This window comes from Dromaius novaehollandiae, chromosome 2, assembly GCF_036370855.1.
Source record: "Dromaius novaehollandiae isolate bDroNov1 chromosome 2, bDroNov1.hap1, whole genome shotgun sequence".
Taxonomy (NCBI): Eukaryota; Metazoa; Chordata; class Aves; order Casuariiformes; family Dromaiidae; genus Dromaius; species Dromaius novaehollandiae.
Window position 1 is genome coordinate 93,655,705 of NC_088099.1, and position 17,086 is coordinate 93,672,790.

The window sequence follows — 17,086 nt, forward strand, 5'->3', positions numbered from 1 at the left end:
ATTTTGAAATTTGAACAGCATGTTCTACACTTATTTCATTCTTTGAATATTTTTGTTTTGTTCTAGGAGGGAAAACAAGCCTCCCTAGCAGCTGACTTTTCTATCACGCAATTTAAACACATAGGTAGGCTGCTCATGGTACATGGTCGAAACAGTTACAAAAGATCAGCAGCACTTGGTCAATTTGTCATGCACCGAGGCCTTATTATTTCAACTATGCAGGTATTTAAAACTGTTTTCAGAATACTTAAAAATACCATAGCTCTCTTTGAAGTGTTATGAAATTTTAAGCTGTATTGTTATTTTTTTTTTCTTATTATAGTGTTTTGGATGTAGAATTATATTAAAAATATATTTTACTGATGACTAAATAATATTATTTGTTTTGTGGTTTTTGCCTGTTTGGTTTTTTTAGGCTGTATTTTCATCAGTCTTCTATTTTGCATCTGTTCCCTTGTACCAAGGATTCCTAATGGTAGGGTAAGTTAAAATTAACAGCTATGGTATCTGGTAATAGTTATATAAAATTAATTTTTTTATTTAATGCCTTGTAGTTGGTTTTGGCCATATTTCTCATGCATTTAATCATTAATATGCTAACAAGACCTGGAATGAGTCTAGAAAGAAAAAGTCAGACTCAGGTTGGCTACGCACTGCCTGTGGGGAAACATCATTTTAAGTTCTCTGGAGAGAGGGATCTGCTTAGCTTCACTAGAGGGTATCGTATAGCCTTTAAGACATATGGTTGAAAACAATGGAGATAATCTCATAAATCAGTTTCAGCTGTTACACTGATTGCCGTACAACCCTCAGTGAGAATCCCATGTTCTTCTGACTGTTAAAAACAGAGCTGAAGCTACTGTCTATGAAATTTCCTCTGAAAGGTCACTGCACCAAGTCTGCTACATATGTTTCCGTTTTGCTAAATTTATGCAGAATTAGAAGCACCCTGGTCTTGTTGCAAAAGCTGCTTTAGTAATATAGTTCTCCCAAGTCATGCATCTGAGGTCTATGCCTGTATTCATGCCTGGTCCTGTTCTCTTCCCCTTCTGTCCTAACAGCTTCTCTTTATACTTCTAGTTTTACTTTATTTTAACAATAGCAACTTTAATCATAGCCAAATTAAGGTCTGATTACAACTGGCACTGCAGAGGCAAAGAGTAAATTCTTGTAAATAGTCATGCTAGCCCCTAGGAAAAGCACGTACTGTGTGGCCTGCAAATATGCAACTGGCACGTGCATACTAAAATTCAGAGCGACTTGCTGAGCTGTTAAGACCTTTTCTCATCCACTTATACTGTGATGTCAGGAACTTGTTTTTTCTTCAGTTTTCTTGGCATCTTTTGTGAATGAATTTAAATGCCAGGTCTTAGAACTGGTTGTAAAAATGCATAGCGAGTATGGTAACGGACAATAAGGTTGGCTGATATATGCAGAAGAAAGAAATGCATTTATTATTTTCAAAATGCATAAAAGCTCAGTAACTTCTCACAATTGGCAACTCTCAGAAGCCCAAGACCAGATTGCATTTGCAAAGCTATATTGGTAAGCTGCCTCAGTACGGGGTAGAAGAACCAGTTCAACTCCATTATCATTAAAAGAACAATTGAATTCAATAGATCGGTTTGACATTTTTCTACTACGCAATTTTAATTTATGTGCTTTCCCTCCACCTAGGTATGCAACCATATATACTATGTTTCCAGTCTTCTCTCTAGTATTGGATCAGGATGTGAAACCAGAAATGGCGTTGCTATATCCAGAACTTTATAAGGATCTCACGAAGGTATGAATGTCCTCAGTGCTCAGATATGAACATGTGTTCAAATCTCCAATGTGCAAAGATATCATAACTGTAAATTCTTATAGTCTTAAGGTATTCCAGGCAAAACAGATGCATAACTAGTGTAATGCAGACTCCCATGTTACAGTCCACAGGACCAAATGTTTTGCTCAGCTTTATTAATATAGCTGTTGATAAGTCAACAATGGTTGGACTAAAATAATTTGAGCATGAAAGTATATTGATATAAAAGTTGCTTTCAGTCTGGCTCCAGGATCTCTGATGTGGAGGTTTTTTAAGCTTACTCTTTCACAGCTCCTTTTCATTTTTAACTGGTAGATTAATTTGTAGATTTATATTTTCATATTCCCCAGAAATCACTACTGACCTCTCCAAAAGCAGGCTGACTTTGTTTAAATATATAAATATATATATATATATAAATACAATAAATAACAGCCACTGATAACCAAAATGTCTTAACTGAATTGTCTGTAGTTACTGCTTTCTTTGTTTGCACACATCTGCAAACAATAGAAGTGTATCATTTCTTTGCCCACAAAAGTGAATCAAATCTCAAGATTTTGTTTTCATAAGCTGTTTTAAAAATGCTTCTGCTCCTTCTTAAACTGTGCTCCCAGAACAGTTGCAGTACGAGGCAAAACCAAAAATAAAGTCTTTCTAGACACTCTAGATTCTTTGAAGACATGTTTAAAAATTCAGAAGCAGACTTGAGTAGAAGAGAGACCAAATTTTCTGGAGCTTTGTAATTTGAATTTTATTAAATTACCCATTGGTTATGTTAGTCTGTGAGATTTTTTTTCTTTTCTGGGGGATCTTGATTCTATTTCTCTTCCTCAGAACCTTTAAATGTTTCTTTTTGTCTATGAGACTTAAGCCTATGACTGATCTCAAGAAAGCTTGGCCTCACAGCTGCTAAAAGTAGTACCTTGCCTGTGGAAACCTGCTGTTGGGGCCTGAAAGTATCATATTTCCAAAGATGGAAGTTAACCTGTACTCTGAAAGTGCCTGGGATGGGTAGATGAATACAGACTAAGTTTTTGTTCAGGCTTAAATGTCAGTTCTTGGAAAAATTTGAATCATTTTACTTTCTTGGCTTAGATTGTACCTGTTTGAATCTTAGATAAGTAGAACTCAATCCTCTTCAGAAGAAAAAAAAATGGGAATGTAGAGAAACTGAGGAGTGATGTTCAGTGTATTGTTCTGGGGCAAAAGATGATTGTGGAATGATTATGGATGAGTAGTACAAAGTTATTCATGTGCTTTACACAAGCTACATTTGACTTCACTATTACAATGTAATCTTATTTTGGATGTTTATTATAAGAACTTGTGATCATGCAGCATTAGTCATGACACTGTGAAGCATATTTTCAGCACATCCCTTTTCAAATTATGGACTCTAAATGCAAATCTCTACCAATGCTATTCAGCTAGTGTTACTCAAGCACATGTTGACATGGGTTAGAATGGCATTTCTAGGGCTTGTTTTCTTGTCTGGGCTATGCTAGTGCTGAAAAAGCTCTTTGGAGTTTAAAAGAAAAAAAGGTATATTGTCCTAAGTCATTAACAGACTTTCTTCGTTGTAGGAACAAGAGAAAATAAGCAAAGTTCAGAAAAGTAGGTGCGGTCATATACCCTGAAGGTCACAGTGTTTCAGTTTTGCTGTTACTGTGTCTCCTATGGAGTTATAGCTAGGAATATAGAGATGAAAAATGAAAAGGAAGTACCAGCAAGAGGGCTCCCTACTTCAGTCTGAAAATGGTTCAGTGCCTTTTGTGCAGCATTTATTTTCTAGACGCTTAGGAGTGTATTTACTCTTTGTAGTTCCATAAAGGTGAATCAAAACTCAAACTCATTCTTATTTCACAAGTCTCATTAATTAGAAGCTATGGTCTAAGGTGGAAGCAGTGCCCAGTACTCAAGGGAAAATAAGTAGACACTCACAGAGAGGGTGGGGGGGGGGGGGGGGGGAAGTAATGTTTCTTTTTTCCTTGTATCAGAAATTTTTCCTATTTAATAAGTCTAAGTTAATATACTTAATATGTCTATGTTAATATACCAGCATTCTGGACTACATTCAGAATTATGAAAATGCCTTTAGCATCTCATCATTAACTGTATGTATCCAGAAAATGTTTTAGCTGATAGTGAAGTAATAGAGCAAGTTGATCATTTTCTACAGCTGCAATGCTTCCAAAGCAGATTTCTTTGCAAAGGTCTGATTCTCACCTATTCTAGCTTGATCATTTCTTCTGTGGTAAAATGGCTGCTTTCTTTGCTTTCTTTTTCTTTTAAATGCTTATTTTTTTGACTCTGCTGCAGTTCTAACGTATTTTAGCAATACTTTCACAGGATGCAAGGATTATATGCACATGCACAACAATTATTGCTTGATTTATGCATATGATTCAAACTATAGTGTGTTTACTATCACAATAAGATGACAATGTATTTGGTAATAGCTACTCACAGATGTTAAAATAGTGATCATGTTTATTCTACAAATGCAGATAGCTTATCTGATATTCAGAAGTGATTAGTAAATACAGTTTTGCTGGAGGTTTAGGTCAGTAGGTACAGAATGCTATTTTTGTTGATGAATACATTTGAATAAGGAGACATAAAAACATTTTAAATTAAAAAAATAATAATTTCATTGTAATTGTCCCTCTGAAAAATAACTATAGCATTGCAAGCTCAAATGTAGATTTTTATATTTAATGCCTTAACTGTCCTACCTCAGATTTTGGTTTCATGTGATTTCTACACAAGTTTGCAATGACAAATCATAAAAACAAGTAGAAGCTTTTTAGCCTATATCACTTGGAAGACTGCTTATATACTTATATATTTGTGTCTCTAGTGCCTGGCTATTTAAAAATATATGAATCAAGTAGGGTTTTTAAATTGTGTTTAACTATCCTCTCGTTTCCCTTAGGGAAGATCTTTGTCGTTTAAGACCTTCCTCGTCTGGGTTTTAATCAGTATTTACCAAGGTAGGAGAGATTCTTAATTTTACTGAAATGAGAATTTTTTGTCTGCTATTAACAGTATTGTTTTTCAGCTGCAGGTTGAATTCCCAAAGCTTAACATTTCATCAAGAGTTAAATATATTGCTTTCTGTTTATCTCGTAAATCAATATTCCTGTAGTGTGCCAGGCCTATTCACAGTGCCGCATGGATTGGTGTTTTTATTGGTGCATGTCACCCAAAAAAGGATGTGGTTTTAATTAAATGCTAATCCAGAAAAATTTTAATGAGTGCTTATCACATTGCATACACTTGCACAGTAGTTTTCTTTCTTGGAATGACAGAAGTACTGTTGAAGAAATCTGAATTATGTAATCAGTTAGAAGTAATTACACTTTCAACAATCTCTCATTTATTTGTAGCACTAGACAAAATGAGGTTAATTAACGGTTCATCAGATACATTGTACTAAAAAGGTGTTTAATTCTAATAGTTCTATTTCTTTACTGTTTGACTTTGGTTGTTCCATTTCACCTACAAAGTACAGCATAACTGCTATTCTCTTACAAAGTTCAGTGTGTTGTTACCTTATCAAAATTAAGAGAAAGCTTTTGTAGTAAGCAATAAAATGTTCAGTGTGCAGTTGTGGAAGATGGTACACTAAAATTTCATTGCACGGTGTATTTTTAACTTTGTGTGCCTTTTCTAGGTGGTATTCTGATGTATGGAGCCCTGCTGCTTTTTGAATCTGAATTCGTACATGTTGTTGCCATTTCTTTCACTGCCCTAATCTTGACTGAGCTCTTGATGGTTGCACTGACCATACGAACATGGCACTGGTTAATGGTGGTGGCTGAATTCCTCAGTCTTGGCTGCTATGTGGCCTCTCTTGCATTTCTAAATGAATACTTTGGTGAGTAATAGTAAAAGTATTTTGGCAAAGAACTGTGCTTTATGACTTACTGTCTTAATGTTTTTCTCATTCGGTGTTATGAATGAGTGTTATGCTTTGTGAAATACAGCTTTCTCCGTAAGAAATATGACTATGACTTGAAACTAGACTTATTTCCTGTTGGGTTAAAATATTTTCTTGTCCTGTTTTCTCAGGATTTGTCAGATTTTTTTTCCCCCTGTTAATTTGATTTATCTAGGTGATAAACTTTACTCAAGCCATATATGCTTTCCCTCCTTCTCTGTCTGATCTTCCAGCAGCGATCCAAACTGCTTATCTTAAATTGGCTTTGTGATTTGCACTACTGAAATGGATATGATTTAATAAAAAGTAATCTTCAAGATTCTTCAGGATCTTTCTCCAAGCTGATGAATTATTTTGTTTGCTACAAGAAGCCAGACCAAGTGGATCTCATCAGATCTAACCCAAAAGCTTAAAAGAGCTTACATATTGCTTGAGTAGAGAGGGAGGCAGAAGGCTATTAGGGTATTTTATTTAAGAAGCATTCAATTTCATAATTACATTAAGCTTATATTAAGTTTTGCTTTGTTTGAAATTGCAGTATGTCATACTATGTCTTATGGTTCTAGTTGTTCATAAATTAACTCTATTCTTAGTTCACAAGATAAAAGGAGGGAGCAAATTTTAACTGTAAGTCTTAACAGGCAAGGATCTGAGCATTGAAATATACCCTGGCCAACTGCACTAAGACTTTTTTTTTTTTTTTATCAAATTATCCTTCAGTGAAACTGGGTGTCTCAGTCATAGTGTGATTTTACAGATGTAACTTACAGAAACATACAGAACAATTTTGATTATGCCTCACAAGGAATAGAATTCTGCTCCTTCTCCTCCAGGAACTGATGAGCAAACTGCTCTTCTTAAATTATCACTTCTCATAATAGAATTAAATGTTACATGCTAGTTTCTAGGACTCTGAGTTCTGCTTTCACTCACTTATGTCCCATGTATTCAATGCTAGGGAAGTGTAATTACACTGTATAATTTTTTTTTTATAAACAGTAAATGCTTCAATGCCTCTCTCAGGTGTTTTGTTACTTCCAGATTTCAGGAGAATCTAATTTTAGTGAAAAAACAAGCCTGCTGGGTTTGGTACTTTTATTATGCATTCTTTCAAGTTTTCCAGAGTTTCCTTTCTCTTTGGTTTTGTTTCTCTGACACTGATGCACAGACAATTTAATAGAGAGTACTGGGTTGATTCCTGAATCTCTGCACTCAGATTGCAAATGAAAGGAACAACCAAGAACAGATACAGGCATTATCTCTTTGGTCCAAGCTTCCAGTAACTTCTCATAAAACAGAATTTGTTGCTTCACCTCTGTAAGTCTTCAATATTAGTAACAGCCAGTCCCTGCATCCTTTGTAGGTATTGTTCAGTGAGAACAGCGATGTTCACAAATGTGTGAAAATGTAGAGACTGTCCATTTCTCCAAAACCTTCCTGTAAAGGGAAGTACCTCATTATCCCCATGTGTCAAGTCTGACCAAATGAATAAGTAAACAGTTACATGGCTTCTTGCAGCTTGGGGATTCGACTTCTGTATTTTTCATCTTAACTGAAGAGTATTTTAAAGGCACTAAAATGGCTGCCATTGCATGGACTATTGTAAAGACATACTGTACTGTGTATTATTCACTAGCTGATCTGAGAAAACACATTTTTTTAGGCTCACTTTTCCTTAATGCTTTACTCTTATTTAATCTGTCAAATAATAATTTTGTGTGCGTGGAGAGCCTCTTTTGTATGTGCAAAGTAGTATAAACCTAAGTGATGGACCTTTGCAATTCAGGGTCTAGAATAACTTCCTTGTATCAGGGAAAATAATCTGATCCAATAGTAGCTTGATTTTACAGGCAAATAAACTATTTATTTCTATAATTTCAATTCTTTTGAACAACAACATCAGCTCTCAAAAGAAATGATACCATGAGTATGACAACTCAGGTTAGGATGAACACTTCATACTACCCTACAGCTCTGACTCATGGAAATAAATCAGTTTTCAGGTTTTTGAGTTAATTGTATAGAATGGCCTGATTAGACACATCCCTAAGACATGTTACATAGGGTTTTAACATGTCACAGCAGGCTTAGGCAAAAACTGTATACCAAATTTAAATACTGAAATCTAATATACAAAGTATGTATTAATGAGTAGAATTGGAGCAATAAAGCATTTCTTTTACTGCATCTTTCTGAAGTGAATTTTAATTCATGTCTAAAACTTTGAGTTCTAATTAGGTTACTTATACAGTAAATTATACTCTAAAGTCAAATCAACTGGTGTAAGAAAACTGGCTACTTATATTTTTAAAACATGATCACATATAGTAGCTTTCTATTTTCAAAATGTTGTTTCGCTTTATCTCCAATTTAAAATAATTCAGATTGTCATATGAGAGGTGATAATATTCCAGTTAATGCTGACATCTTTCTTACTGCCTTTTTGTGTAGCTAATCTTTTGCCTGATTTTTCATATAACTTTCCTATTTTCTGTAAATCTATCCCATCATTTTCCTTTTCCTTCTTTACAAAACAGGTATAGGCAGAGTGTCTTTTGGAGCTTTCTTAGGTAGGTGAAGTTTAACTTTTCTTGAAGATCAAAAAAAAAAATCTTTAAAAATTTATTGAATAGTAAACCATTCAAAATAAACCATTCAAAATATATACAATTGTAATTAATGGAAAAGCAGAAAAAAATATTTTGGGAGTTATCTGGGTTCTGGGATCTTTTCATGATATTTAATTTCAATCTCACCATTGCAAATATGGTCAGAAAATTTCAGCAGCAAATGTCGGACATCACCATCCTCATTAATGTTTTTGAGAAAAAAATGGCTTTTGGCTGTGGTTCATGGCAATATAATTAAAATAAGTAAATTAATTTAATTTTATCTTAATTTTGAAGATATATTTTAATCTCTATAAAGTTTTAAGAAACATTCAGTTTAGTTATTGTGCCTGTTTCCGCATTCAGATTATTTATTTTTCTGTGAATAAGACATCTAATACAGTAGCAGAATTTCTGGGTGGGAGCTTGTATTATAGTGGGTAAAAAAAATATTCTTGTAGAAAAGTAAGATAAGCTGGCTTACCTTTTAATATGAAAAAGTCGTGCTATTACACTGAGATTCTGTTTCTCCTAAAATTATTTTGTGTTGCAAAGCAGTTTAAAGTGCATAAAGGGACACTGAAGTCTGTCTAAAAAAAATAGATTAGTCAGTCAACAAAAATAAAATGCTAAGGTTGATTGTCTCTGTGTTCCAAATAACCAGTTGTTTAGGGTTTTTTCTTTAATTTTGCACGATCTTAAACAATGGCATAAGCAAACAATTAAGTGAGATTTATTGACTTACCACCATGGAAGTTCCAGCTTCCATGTTATCAGCTCCCATTATTTATTTTCCTTTTTTATTTCTGCAGATGTTGCCTTTATCACAACTGTGACCTTCCTGTGGAAAGTGTCAGCAATCACTGTTGTAAGCTGTCTTCCACTTTACATTCTCAAGTACTTGAAGCGCAAATTTTCTCCTCCGAGTTACTCCAAGCTTACCTCGTAAAAGTGAACATATTCCTATGGTTTTTCACACATGCCAGTCTGCGTATTGCACATTCACTGTGCTTTTGTGTCTATAGATTTATGATGGACTAACAAAATAAAAGTCAAAAGTAATAGAGTGAATGGAGCACAAAAAGAGGAAACAGCTGACAGATACTATAACAGAGAAGTACACTAATAAGACTACCAGAAATAAACTAAATTTTCTTTCTTCTTTTTTTTTAACTTTCAATCGCTATGATTATAAAATAAAACTGAATTTTCTTTGAGTTGACAATGCTTCTGAATGATTTCATTGCTACTGTAAAGGAATTTTTCCTATTGCACTAATCTTCCGCAAGCTGAATTGAAAGCTTCTTTAATTATTACATAACTTCCTAATGAATTCAAGTCCTTTCCTTTAATGTTTATATATAGAAAAATTCATTCCTTCCTACTTACTGTAATAAACCTAGTAGCTGTAAATGCCATTGTCTGTATTAGCTGCTAAATATTATTCATCATCAGACATTGATTAATAAGCACTATTTGAATTATGTACAGATGTCTGCATAGCACAGTATTACTTCAGGAGCTGTTGTCCTTTTCTGTACTCTCCATTTCTGGCATCAGTAAATATAACAGATCTGTGATGTTGACAGCAGTTCTTTAAGTGCACATTAAAGCCAGGTTGCACAAAATCTGTTCAAAAATTAAATGGTAAAAAAATTCTGTACATAATTCCACTGCACTTACTGATTTGTACAGAATATCAAAGACATGGCTGCTCACTAAATATGTTTAGAAATTATTATTCATTTTGTATTTGTAAAACTGCAAATAGTGTCAGAGTACATTTCTATATATCAGAAGTCCAGTAAATCTTGTATTAATTAATATGTTTAAATTGCCTTGTAATCTGTTTACTTAGGTTACTCAGGTAAAAGGAAATGAGGTGAACACAGGAGCATTATGGTAGGGGAATCTATCATCATCTAAGTTGTAAATGTTATGTTTTTATAATTCAGTTTGTCAAGTATAAACTTGCTTAAAAGATATCAAATGGTTTTTGCTTGTTGTAAACTGTCAGAGCTAGGTGTCTTCACTGAGTTATAACTTTACAACAGTTGAAGATTTGTCCCAGAAAGTTCTCCGATCTGATACAGTCTGAAGGGTCCAAATCTTACGTACTGTACTGGGATAAAGGAGATATTACTTTAATTTTCCATTCTGATATAAATTTGCTTTCTCAAGAAGTACATATAACAAATTTGGAAGCATAATTATCCATGCTTTATTTATTAAATATTTATGTATGTGTTTTTAAACAGTTAATACGGATTTCATTTTTAAGTTTGACTGTATGCCTTTACAGCATAATTCTTGTTTAGTCTCTTATGACTTTGCCCTTATACCCTTATTATATTGGATGAGTGATAATGGCAAACATAACTACTTCCTGGGAGAGCAGAGGGAATTGCTGTGGAGCTATTTGGACTACACTCCACTCCATCAATTTTGTTTTGAAAGTCTTACTAGCTATTTATCTGCTTTTTATTTTTAAAATTTTCATTCCTCATTATAAAAGCAATAAAGCCTAATTTCTATGAAATATTATTAATGGCACATGTATTAAACTAGTAGTGTTTCTTTTAATTGCTTAACATTGCAATCATGAGACCAGTTTGCTCTGTCCCTCTGCAAGCTCTCTTCTGTAAAATCCCCACAAGATGTCACTATTCTTTTGTACTAGCAGAAGCCTTTCTTCATTTTAGGTAGCTTTTGCAAGGTATTGTTGGTTTATATTTTTCATTTAATACTATGATCTCCTTTGTTGCTGGTTTGCCTTAATTTTCTGTTTTTCCCAATAGGTGGTAATTTCTTTGGACCAATTAAGGTACTTAAGAGGCAGTCTAAGAAAAGTCAACAGTGTGCAGTTCTGAGATGTTGATGAAGTTTTCTTCAGGCCTTTTTGTCTTACTGGCTGTGAGCTCACAACTGTATGTGTGAGATTCAGTGGTTAAGCAAGAGTTTAGAGAACTGGTCATCCTTCATCTAAACATTCAACATTAGCGAGAAAATGAGAAATATCAGAACTTAAACTAGCAGTATGAAAGAGATAGTAATATCTTAATACAGCTGTATGAGACAGTCATATCCATGTGTACAGAATTTATAGTGTACTTACTAATCTTCAGCATTAAAACTGTGAGGTTATTGTGACAGCAAATGCATAGATCCTACACACAGATATAAGGCTTTCAGAAATGGGGTTGATTCTCTAGAGTGCCTGCTTGCTTAGAGCATTTTCAGTATACAGCAAAGGTCTAGTTTCAGCTAGCACTTTATTTTGAACACTGTGCAGAAGTCTGACTCAGGTGACTTACCTTGCTTTTGAGGTTCAGTCAGTGCAAAACTATCTGTACCAGGAGAGTTTGGTTTATATTCATTCATGTCACTCAGCCACAGCCCCATAATGGGGTAGCATTACCTTACCACAGTGGTTTACAGGTAGCAGTATCAACACCGATTTTAAGCATTGTAATATGATATCTTTGAGTAGAAAGCTTTAATGTATCATGGATTTCAGTACAAAGCAAATTAAGTACCATCACAATGCCTGGCTCTCCAAAGAGAATAGAATGGTAACAGGTCTGGTCTGCAGGTGAATAAATCATTTCTTGAGAATCGCATTCTGTTGTCAGTTTACATCAGTATTTATCAGGAATAAGTCTGTAGAACCATATCAGCATACATAAACAGAGATTTAAGCCTTGAATCTGCAGGTTACACCCATAAGGACCTTAGTTTTATTTGGTATTAAATAAATGTTTACTTTTGTGAGCTGCTATATCCTTTCTTGTTGTTGTTGGAATCATCAATTTGAAAACATTTAGAAAACAGTTTCAGAATTGGGATAGGAAGAGCAAGATGTGAACAGGAAATACTGCTTCACTGAAATAACATGTTTGAAAATATCAATCTGTTTAGACCGTGTTAATGAGCTTATGAGCTAAACCTTGTCTGGACTTCCTGTGTATTTTGTTGGGAGGACACAGGAGGAAAGAAGAGATCCTGCAAACATGAGTACTGATAATTATATCCCATTTTTTCTGACACTATTCTAACTGATGTGTTCATGTAACTGCTGGAAAACATTTCACTGAAGGGAGTATTAGTTTGCAAATGGAAGCCAAAAATGGAGGCCTTGCATATTTGACATTAAATCTGTGGCACTTTTCCATGAGTGTGTTTACAACAGTGTTTTTGTGTTCCGATTGAGCTTTTTGACACATACCATCAAAGTTCAACTGTGTCGTGTCTTCTGCTTTCTTCCTAAAATTTCTCAGAGTAGTTGTCCAAACACACGCCCTTGCTTTTGTATGTACACATGAAGTATGTGTTACTTTGACAGCATCCACTTGAGCCAGCCTGTACTGTAAATGTCCCCTTACTGTGTATCTGCAAAATAGTATGGGCCTAACCATTTTTCAGTTTCCTTTCAAAACACCTCTGCAAGAGGCAACTCTGCAATCGGGAACCTTTTCAGACTGGATACCAGTTCTATAGGTATTTAAGCAAGAATTTTAATATTCACTCATGTAGTTAGAGAACTGTTAGTCATGGAGGTCAGCCTCTATAGACAAGGAGATCGTTTCCCTATATACTGCTCTTACTTACGCTGTTTGTATGTGTTAGAGAGTAGACCTAAGCAGTATATAGTCCCTGTACTCCTTTGCAATCATATTGCTGTGTCAAGGCATTCAAATTATGTTGAGGAAGAACTAGCCTCAGCTCTTCTGCTGGTAAACTAGACAGTGAGTTCCTAGGATCATCCTCCAGCTCCACATGAACATGCACCTCAGCCTGTGCTAGCGTGCAGCGCACTGGTGGCTTCCTTCTCAAACGTCGCTGGAGATTGAGGCTGTTTGTGCCTGATCACCTTTATGCCTGCATATTACCAATGTGAATGATGGTGAGTCAGGTCTGGGGAAGGGCTTGCTGTTTAACTGACATTACAGGCATTCCTAAGAGCCTTTAGAGATGTGCTGTTCAAGTTTCTCTGACCTGACATCTTTTTCCCCCTGTCAGAGCTCTGTCCCTGGGTTTTATATTAAGAGAAGATGAAAGAGGTTTGCACCTGCTTCACACTTGCATCCCTTCATATTCAAAGGTATTAATGTGGCTCCAACAGCCCCTGCAGGCCAAAGGAATTTAACTTAAGTGTGTGTGCAAACTGACAGCGGAGTCTCGGCAGACAGTGCCCCTTGAAAAGTGTCAGCTACAGAAGGCAAAGTAGCTATTCTGCTCGTGCTACTTGTGCAGAAGCTGCTCTGGTAGGTCCTGCTTCACCTGGCATCCATTCCAACTTTAGCGTAGGTGGAGTTTCTTCTTATTTTTGCCAGTTAGAGCAAAGAATTGGGCCAGCAGTCTCTTATTACACTTCATTTAATAACCTTTCTGTATCTAGGCTGTTATTATTATAACTGACTTGAAACTTGAAGGCAATCAAAAAAGCCCTTCAATGTATTAGCCCCCTGTAGGGAGGAAAATCAGTACAAGTGAACAAAGACAACACAGATCAAACATTATATGTAAACAAACAGGAGGCACAATATCTTTAACACTGTGTTAAAAAGCATAGGAATTTCTTTTGTAAACAAAACACACTTAAAGCAAGATACTTCCCAACAAGTATTAACTACCCAACAGATGCCCTCAGCAGGGTTCACAGCTGTTATTGTGAGTGGGAATTTGCTCAGCCAATTGCCAACACAATCTTTCTCAAATAGGGAATCGCACTCAAAGACCTATTTGCTACTCCATTGACCAAAAACATAGTTTTGATCAAGATGTTTTAAAGCAGAGGTTGTGCAAAGTGATGCCTTGAACAGACTAATAAGAGAGAGCACTTTGCAGTTGTGTTCTCAAATTCTTTATTCTGCTATTCCTGACCAGGTTTTAGCAAAACTGCAGCTGAGATTTCTCCTTATTGTAGTCCCCTCCTGCCCTCCAGCATCCTTTCAGTTTTAGATCATGATCTGCGATGCTGAACCTCAGCTTGGCTAGAAAAAGGCTGGTTCTAGGGACACTTAGCTTTTTTGCATTACTGAGCTCTAAGAAAGGTCGTCTGCTCAAGAAGAGGTGACATTATTTTCCATAACTTTTAAGTGTGAAAAGTATTTATGACCTGGCCTTTATTCCTCTAGCAGCAAACTAACAAGGTTTATTTCCTTTTCTATGGGGAAAAGTAACAATAATTACAAGGGTTTTGGTTACAGTATTCCTGTAGCTTTAAGCAAGCAGTATACAAAATAGACCATCGAAGTTCTTATTTGTAGAACTACTTTCTGTTGTTTCTCTGTAACGTGCACATTTAGTTTTTCCATGGTTCCTCTGTGTTTTGTGGTGTTTCACTCCAGGTTCCAAGCATGAATTTGATTTTGCAAAGTAAACACACATTGTGTGGAAGCAAATTACAGATAACTACTTCAAAAGGCTGTTGAAAATTAATTCCTGGCCATTTGGGCTCGGAGGGTGGGGGTGCTAATGGATGTTTTCTGAGTTGACCTAAAAGGGCTAGGAGCATCCCCATATGTTACATATTTATGGCAATCCTCTATTGCCTATTTGAAGGAAAGATCTGAGAATTCTCCATCAAGATGTTCCCCTGGGGAAAACCTCTGTGCCACATGTGCTCAGTAGAAGAAGATGAGCTGTTGTCTCCCCTACATGTAATCACTGGCTGCTGCCTTCTTTTGCTATTGAAATCAAAGTTTGCCTGCAAGAAGAACCCTGCTGTACATGCGCTTGCATTTCCACCCATGGGGTCTGACTCCCAAAGTACCTTGTCCTTTTGTCAGTATATTGATTCTTCCACATGATAGTCCTTTGAATATAATGGCTTATCTTGATCCCAGTCAACTGGAGTTTAACCTAGCTGTAGGAGGTAGGTTTTGTATCTGAGTGTTACAGGCAAGATAGGTAATGCAGATGTGGTCTAGTATGTACTTACCCCTATCCAAATGCAACCAAAGCAGTCCTACTGGCAATCCAAAAGACGTCATCTGCTGCTCACAATAACTTAGGTTTGTGATGCCCTTGTGCATCCTACCGAAAAAAAAAAAAGAAAAAGAAAAAGCCATTTGATAACATTTTCAGAAAATAAGTTTGCGCAAAGGTTGTTTTAAGTTTATGCTTACCTGAAGGAGTAGAACTATTGAGGGAAATTGAGTTTGTTTCTTTCGGGCTCGTGTGCCCAAGTCTCGTCGTAACAAACAAATGGTCAAAATACTGTGTATTTCTGACTACCTCTACTGTCAAGTCTACTCCTGTGTATGTTATAAGACTGTACAAAGAGATTTTTCCTAAATGAGAAACAGTATGCTCTGCTAGCGTTGTCAGACAGAATCCCTGCAAATGTGCCTGTTGTAGCACTGCATACGCACTGTCATGTTATCTTTAGAATAGCAACTGCATAAATGCGTCTTAGCGTTTTGATCCAGCTGCACCTGCTTGCATGTCAAGAGACATAGATGTAAGTAGTCCCTAACCACAGAACTTTTCCTGTTGTTGAAACAATCAGGTGCTATGTAAATGGATTTGTAATGCTGGATTGGAAGCAGGGCAAAGAAAAATAGGCTATCTCTGTGTAGCTTGAAGCAGATTTCTTTTGTCAGAGAGCGGGAAGAAAGCCAAGTTGCTAGTCACATAAGCACGCTGCTAGCGTACCATCTGTCCAAAAGCAATTACTTGGAAATGGCAGGTGAGGTGGGAGAAAGAGGTTATACCTCAGCGGTAATGCAGAGCCAACTGGAGTCACTGATCTACTACTCAAGAAGGCGAGAGTCTCTCTTCTTGACATACAGGTAACTCATTCTGCCGTTTCAGACATATGAGCATGGTGAGTGATGGAGTTCGCTGCTGGAGAACTGGGGAAAGGCTTCTTAAAGGAAAGCCTGTCATACAGGCAGCTCCATCAGGGTACGGGAGCTGTGATGGTGGAAACTGCAGTGCTTGACACGGCTTCTGACCGGCCCCGGGAAACACTTTCAGAAGCAAAAGGCTGGGGGAGGAAAAGAAAGCATGTAAGAAAGCTTAATTTTGCTCTTGAGGGCCAGCAAAAAAATCCCCCCAAAACATTGCATTGCCCTATGTGGTGGAAAATCAAAACTTTTCTGTGCGTCTGTATCAGTTCAGCTCTGCACAGCTTCGACCTCAGGTTTGCCAATGTGGAAGGAGAGGATTTACTGTATGGAGGCACTGAATTCCTGCTCTCTCTGGTTACCTTGTAGCTTACTACTTCACTCTCAGCTGCGGTTAGCTGAGAGAGCAAGTAACTCCTCATCCAGTGGAAAGAAATCTTGCTGTTGCTTGCAGCTATGGTGGAAGTGCCCTTGGCCAACTCCATGTGGTTTGTCTGTGTGCTCCTGCACTACCCAACGCTCAGCATGGAGGCACAGTCCCCTAAGCGCAATGTGCTGCTTTGACCCAAATAGAAACCAGGCCCAGCACTCATAGCATGCCACCTGGAGCCACCGTGGGCATGCTGCAAGGTCTCCCTTGTGGGCTGGTCTTACTGCAAGGTGTCTAGATCATTTCACTGCCCCTTAGCCATTCCTCGGCACCTCCTACTGTTTCTGCTTCTTTGTTCTCCCCTCTCCGAGTAATTTGGGTGCCTATATCCTCTTTGAAATTGCAGCCTGCTGATCTGGTAGCTGTTGACTCAAGCATAGTCACATCTGCGTGTGGGTCAGCATTGCTGACTATAGTTGAGACTTCATTTTATTTTTATTG

General features: G+C 36.6%; 1 protein-coding gene across 3 annotated transcripts in view; it reads left to right on the forward strand.

Annotated features, from left to right (window-relative positions):
• ATP9B (ATPase phospholipid transporting 9B (putative)) overlaps positions 1–12,536 on the forward strand; it is a 179,679-nt gene extending 167,143 nt beyond the window's left edge. For 2 of the 3 annotated variants that reach the window (XM_064506907.1, XM_064506909.1), the window contains 7 exons: positions 67–222; positions 416–480; positions 1,678–1,786; positions 4,746–4,803; positions 5,487–5,690; positions 8,291–8,323; positions 9,175–12,536. In XM_064506907.1, coding sequence (XP_064362977.1) covers positions 67–222; positions 416–480; positions 1,678–1,786; positions 4,746–4,803; positions 5,487–5,690; positions 8,291–8,323; positions 9,175–9,311 — 762 coding nt within the window. In that variant the 3' untranslated portion in view covers positions 9,312–12,536. The remainder of the gene's footprint in view (positions 1–66; positions 223–415; positions 481–1,677; positions 1,787–4,745; positions 4,804–5,486; positions 5,691–8,290; positions 8,324–9,174) is intronic. The other variant, XM_064506908.1, reaches the window with a different exon arrangement.
• Positions 12,537–17,086: the final 4,550 nt, after the last annotated feature.